The sequence below is a fragment of the Ovis aries genome, chromosome 11, assembly GCF_016772045.2.
Source record: "Ovis aries strain OAR_USU_Benz2616 breed Rambouillet chromosome 11, ARS-UI_Ramb_v3.0, whole genome shotgun sequence".
Lineage (NCBI taxonomy): Eukaryota > Metazoa > Chordata > Mammalia > Artiodactyla > Bovidae > Ovis > Ovis aries.
This window is the reverse complement of record NC_056064.1, coordinates 41,195,318-41,201,340: the sequence shown is the minus strand read 5'-3', so window position 1 is coordinate 41,201,340 and position 6,023 is coordinate 41,195,318. Positions and strand designations below refer to the sequence as shown.

The 6,023-nt window shown below is 41.8% G+C and overlaps 1 protein-coding gene across 1 annotated transcript; it reads left to right on the top strand.

Annotated features, from left to right (window-relative positions):
* The first annotated feature begins 4,219 nt into the window (after window positions 1-4,219).
* On the top strand, window positions 4,220-5,452 carry LOC114116849 (keratin-associated protein 9-2-like). Its single transcript, XM_027974541.3, has one exon. It carries the CDS (start codon window positions 4,273-4,275, stop codon window positions 5,149-5,151), a length of 879 nt encoding a protein of 292 aa, XP_027830342.2. The 5' UTR covers window positions 4,220-4,272; the 3' UTR covers window positions 5,152-5,452.
* Window positions 5,453-6,023: the final 571 nt, after the last annotated feature.

Here is a 6,023-nt window from a genome sequence, read left to right as displayed (position 1 = left end):
AGATTCTGAGGGCTCCTCCTGTCCTGGGCTTTTATACCCTGGACCCCCAATGTTGGGACCAATAACCAGGACTTTCCTGGTTGTTATTTATGTTATGGTTGTAGTTTTGGATAATTGTCATGGAGGAAGTTGCTTTCTTAGTGTTTTATAGAGAGGCCTCTATAAATTAGTGTTTGATCTTTTCCTTAATTGGGTCTAGTATTTAAGAATCCTTCCTAGAAATGAAAAGATCAGGAATCATCACCAGCAGCATTTCTGGTCATATGACATCATCTGGTCATAGGGTAGTTCCTGCTGGCTCTGTGAAGGGCAGAACTGTTCTCCTTTCACAGCTTTGTTCCTTTGGCTCTACTTAGATTGAGACGTGCCTCGAAAGGGTCGGGATGCTGATGCATTCTGTGATGAATGAAGCCTGCTTGTGTTCAAGCCTGATCTCCGACAAAGTCAGAGTTAAGACTTCCACATGTATCTATCTATATATATCTACATTTGGCAACTGGTTTGAAATGTTTCCCAGTTTTATCAGGGTCATCTGAGTGGAGGATGGTTGCCACATTGTTTTTCAAATGAAAATCAGCACCAAAACTGGAACAGAGGCCAAGCTGAATCCTATTTTCAAACAGCATCCCTTCCTTACTGCTTCATTGCTATTTTCTAGTTAGGCTAATGACCTCTGGTGAGACATCCCAACTTGCATATACTTTCTTCTATAATTTGTGACAAGCGGGTTAGATAGGAGAATAACTAAGGTATGTTTGAATCTGTAAATTTACATATTCTGACAAATGTGGAATCTCAGCCACAATTTCTTAAAGCTTTTAGGCCTCATTTTCTCTCTTTGTCCCCTCTCTTTGTCCTCTTAAACAAAGGAAAACAATTAAAATGTGTATGGAACCACAAAATAGCCAATGCAATAGTGATAAAGAAGAACAAAGCTGGAAGCATCATTTCCTTGATTCCAAACAGTATTACAGAGCTATATTAACAAAACAGTGTGGATTGGAAAAAACCAGCACCTAGATCAGTGGAATTGAATAAAGAGGCCAGAAATAAGTCCATGCATTCTATGGCCTACTAATTTATTACAAAGGAGCCAAGAATATATTAATGCAATAAGGAAATTGCAATCTTTTAAATAAATTGTGGCGGGAAAACTGGGCAGCCATGTGCAAAAGAATGAAGCTGGACTCCTCAGACTCAAATGGACTCTTCCTGAGGGATATCTTCCCGTTTATGACCATGCGGATGGGCCTTGAGGACAGTAAGCCAAATGAAATGATCTAGAGAGGGACAAATACCATGTGATCTCACTTATACATGGAATCTTAAAAATTTTTTCTAAATCTGAGTTCATAGATAGAACAGATCAGTGGTAGCCAGAGGTGGGAGATGGGGTGGGTGAAATAGGTATCTCAAAATGGATTAAAAACTTGAACTTAAGACCTGGGCTAACAAAGGTCCTGGAAGAGAAAATAGGTAGTGAGCTGCTTGACATTGGTCTCAGGGTAGACTTTTTGGATTTGACACCAAAAGTAAAGGCAACAGATCTAAAAGTGGGACTAATTAAAGAGTTTATGCCTGGAAAAGGAAACTATCAGCAAACTGAAAGGGAAACCTACTGAATTCAGAGAAAATATTTTCAAATCATGTTTCATAAAGGGTTGGTATTCAATGTGTCACTCAATTACTCACATGACTCATAACTCACATGAGTCCATAGCAAAAATGAAACAATCTCATTTAAAATGGGCAGAGGTTCTAAAGAGATACTTTTCCAAAGAAGATATGCAAATGGCCATCAGATACATGAAAAGGTGTTTAATATCACTAATCCACAGGAATGCAAGTCAAAACCACAATGAGATATCAGTTCATACTGGTTTTAGCATGGCTATCATAAAAAGGTGACATACAAAGTATTAATGAGAATATGAAGAAAGGGAACCCCATTCCCTGTTAGTTGAAATGTGAATTGGTGCAGCCACTATGAAAAATGGTATGGGGTATGGAGATTCTTCAAAAGTTAAAAATGGGACATGGGAAGAATAGAATATGATCTAAATATTCTACTTCTTGGCATTTATCTAAAGAAAACAAAAACACTGACTCAAAAAGATTGATGCAGCCACATGTTCATGATAGCACTGTTTACACAAGCCAAGACATGGAAACAACCAAAGTGTCTGTCAATGGATGAATGGATAAAGAAAACATGGAACGTCTTATATAATGGAATGTTATTCAATGATGAATACAGGGATATCTTCCCATTTACGACAATGTGAATGGACCTTGAGGACATTAAGTTATATAAAATAAGTTAGAGAGAGACAATTACCATGTGATCTCACTTATACATGGAATCTTAAAAATTTTTTTCTAAAACTGAGCTCATAGATAGAACATATCAATGGTAGCCAGAGGTTGGAGGTGGGGTGGGTGAAATAGGTAAATGGGATCACAAGGTACAGGCTTCCACTTATAAAATAAACGCATGGGGAATGTAACGTACAGCATAATGACCAGAGTTAATAATACTGAAATGTTTGAAAGTTGCTAGAAAAGTAGATTTTAAAAGCTCTCATGCAAGAAAAAAGACTTTGTAACTATCAATTGTGACAGATGTTAACGTTAACTAGACTTCCTACAGTGATAACTCTGCAACATCTACAAATATCAAATTATTATGCGGAACACCTATAAACAACATAAGGCCATGTCAATTACAGCTCAGTTTAAAACAAACAGACAAGGATAGATACATACTAGTAGAGTTCAGGAGTCTCATAGCAGGAGAGTACATGACACTGCTGTAGAGAAATATTGAAACACCTTCATTGTTTCCACCGCTGTTGGTTGTATGCTTTCCCTATGGCATGGCAGTTACACTCTTACATGTGTACCTGAAAGAGAGGGCAGGAAAATCTCTAAGAAATTATGGCCGACACATTTCACATCTATTGAAATATATAAATCTATCAATATCATCCTATCTACCTCTTTGTCACAAATTATAAAAGAAAGCATGTGCAAGTAGTGATGTCTCACCAGAGGTGATTGATCCAGCTAAAAATAGTTATGGGACATTAATGCATTGATGTTGCCTGAAAACAGGGTACAGCTTTTGCCTCCTTTCCAGCTTTGGTGCTGAAAAGTTAGTGAAGAACAACCTGTCAACATTTTCTACCTAAATGTACCTAAGGAAGTTGGGAAACATTTTAGGTCAGTCGCTACTGATTGGAAAGACATGTATATACATGTTTCAATGCCATTCTCCCAAATCATCCCACCCTCTCCCTCTCCCATAGAGCCCAAAAGACTGTTCTATACATCTGTGTCTCTTTTGCTGTCTCACATACAGGGTTATCGTTACCATCTCTCTAAATTCCATATATATGCGTTAGCATACTGTATTGGTGTTTTTCTTTCTGGCTTACTTCACTCTGTATAATAGGCTCCAGTTTCATCCACCTCATTAGAACTGATTCAAATGTATTCTTTTTAATGGCTGTGTAATATTCCATTGTGTATATGTACCACAGCTTTCTTATCCACTCATCTGCTGATCTAGGTTGCTTCCAAGTGCCGGCACTGAGACAACCCAGAGGGATGGTACCGGGAGGGAGGTAGGAGGGGCGTTCAGGATGGGGAACACGTGTATACCTGTGGTGGATTCATGTTGATGTATGGCAAAACCAATAAAATATTGTAAAGTAATTAACCTCCAATTAAAATAAATTTATATTTTAAAAAATTCAAAAAAAGAAAGACGTATATAGATACACGTGATTATCTTGAATCTCAGACTTTGTCTGAGATCAGACTTGGACTTTAGCAGGCTTCATTCATCACAGAATGCATCAGCATCCAGCAAGTCTCAACCTAAGCACAGTCAAAGGAACAAAGAAAAGGTGACTGTTCCGACCCTGGCCAAGGCAGGAAGAACTATCCCATGACCTGATGATGTCACATGACCAGAGATGCTGCTGCGATGATTCCTTATTCTTCTTCACTTCTGGAAATGGTTCTTAAGTGCTACTCCTAATTATAAAGAAGATCAAACACTAATTTAAATAGGCCTCAAAACACTAAAGAGATCATTTCCTCGTGGATAATTTCCCATTGACTACAAAAACGACATACACAAGGAAAGTCTTGCTTATTGGTCCCAACACTGGGGGTCCAGTGTATAAAAGGCCTCAGAACAGAAGTAGTCATCAGAATCTGAGAAACTCACTTCTGAACAGGAGTCCACACTCCACCACTGACAAAATGACTCACTCCTGCTGCTCCCCGTGCTGCCAGCCCACCTGCTGTGAGTCCAGCTGCTGTCGGCCTTGCTGCCCCCCAACTTGCTATCAGACTAGTGAACACACCTGCTGTAGGACCACCTGCTCCAAACCTACCTGTGTGACCACCTGCTGTCAGCCCACCTGCGGTGGGTCCAGCTGCTGCCAGCCTTGCTGTCGCCCTATCAGCTGTCAGACCACGTGCTGCAGGACCACCTGCCTCAAGCCTACTTGTGTGACCACCTGCTGCCAGCCCACCTGCTGTGAGTCCAGCTGCTGTCGGCCTTGCTGCCCCCCAACTTGCTATCAGACTAGTGAAAACACCTGCTGTAGGACCACCTGCTCCAAACCTACCTGTGTGACCACCTGCTGTCAGCCCGCCTGCGGTGGGTCCAGCTGCTGCCAGCCTTGCTGTCGCCCTATCAGCTGTCAGACCACCTGCTGCAGGACCACCTGCCTCAAGCCTGTTTGTGCGACCACCTGCTGCCAGCCCGCCTGCTGTGAGTCCAGCTGCTCTCAGCCCTCCTGCCCCCAAACTTGCTGTCAAATCACTGAAACCACCTGCTGCAAACCTACTTGTGTGACCAGCTGCTGTCAGCCCACCTGCTATAGATCCAGCAGCTGTGGACAAACCTGCGGTGGTTCTAACTGCTGTCAGCCAGCTTCCTGTGCACCCGTGTACTGCCATAGAACCTGCTACCACCCCACATGCTGCTGCCTGCCTGGGTGCCAAGCCCAGAGCTGTGGATCCAGCTGCTGCCAGCCTTGCAGCCGCCCTGTCTGCTGTCAGACCACCTGCTGTCGGACCACCTGCTGCCGCCCGAGCTGTGTGTCCAGCTGCTGCCAGCCTTCCTGCTGCTGATCACCTTGCCAAGCATCCACTGTCCCTATACAGCACCTTCTATTAATTGACTTGCTACCTGGGGACAAAACAACATCACTGCCTAGTCTTTGCTGACAACTGACGTGCTCGACCAGAATTTCAGTTACTCATCTACTTGCTTAAGAGCTTGTGAAGTAGCTTGACGGAGTGCGGGGGGCTTCCTCCAATTGTCTTCCTCTGGTGTAGGAGGACCATGTGCCACTTTCCTGCATCTGTGATAAGGAAGTATGTCTTGGTTTTGACTCTGAAAATAGGATTGACCATCTAGTTCTTCTGAGTAACTTAAGAAAACCAGATCTCAGAATGTTTCTATAGGTTTCTATAGCCTATCATAAACCTTATAATCATGTTTTCTCTTTTGCTACCCTCATAGTTCTTGTATCATGCTTTCTTCTTTTACATTCACTTTGAGTTTTACCTGTATGTTTCTCAATAAATCGTGTACCACAATTCTTCTGTATGTGTTTGATTTATTGCACCACATTCCATATATGATTTATATATCATATGTCTTATCCAATATGAGCATCCTATTAGCCCCCTTCCTAATTATTATCTCATTATTAAAAACCCATTTCATTGTGTAGTGTTATTTAGCTAACAATAAACAGACTCATCCAGGATGAAGTCTTCTGTTCCTGCTCAAGGGCACTTGCATTTACATCCCAAGGAAGGATGAATAGATGTCTGAACCTCAGTGACTATGTCCTTGGCGAGCTATAGTTGCTGTCATTGTTCATGTGGTTATCTATTGCTGGGCCTGGATACACCATGAGATACTCCAGGGAAATTATGTGCAGACTATTTCTCCCTGCCCTCTACCTTTTGACGATAATGACCCCTCAGCAACT

Bases quoted from the DNA above. Each gene is read 5' to 3' on its own strand.
- LOC114116849 (XM_027974541.3), top strand. From the start codon at position 4,273: ATGACTCACTCCTGCTGCTCCCCGTGCTGCCAGCCCACCTGCTGTGAG.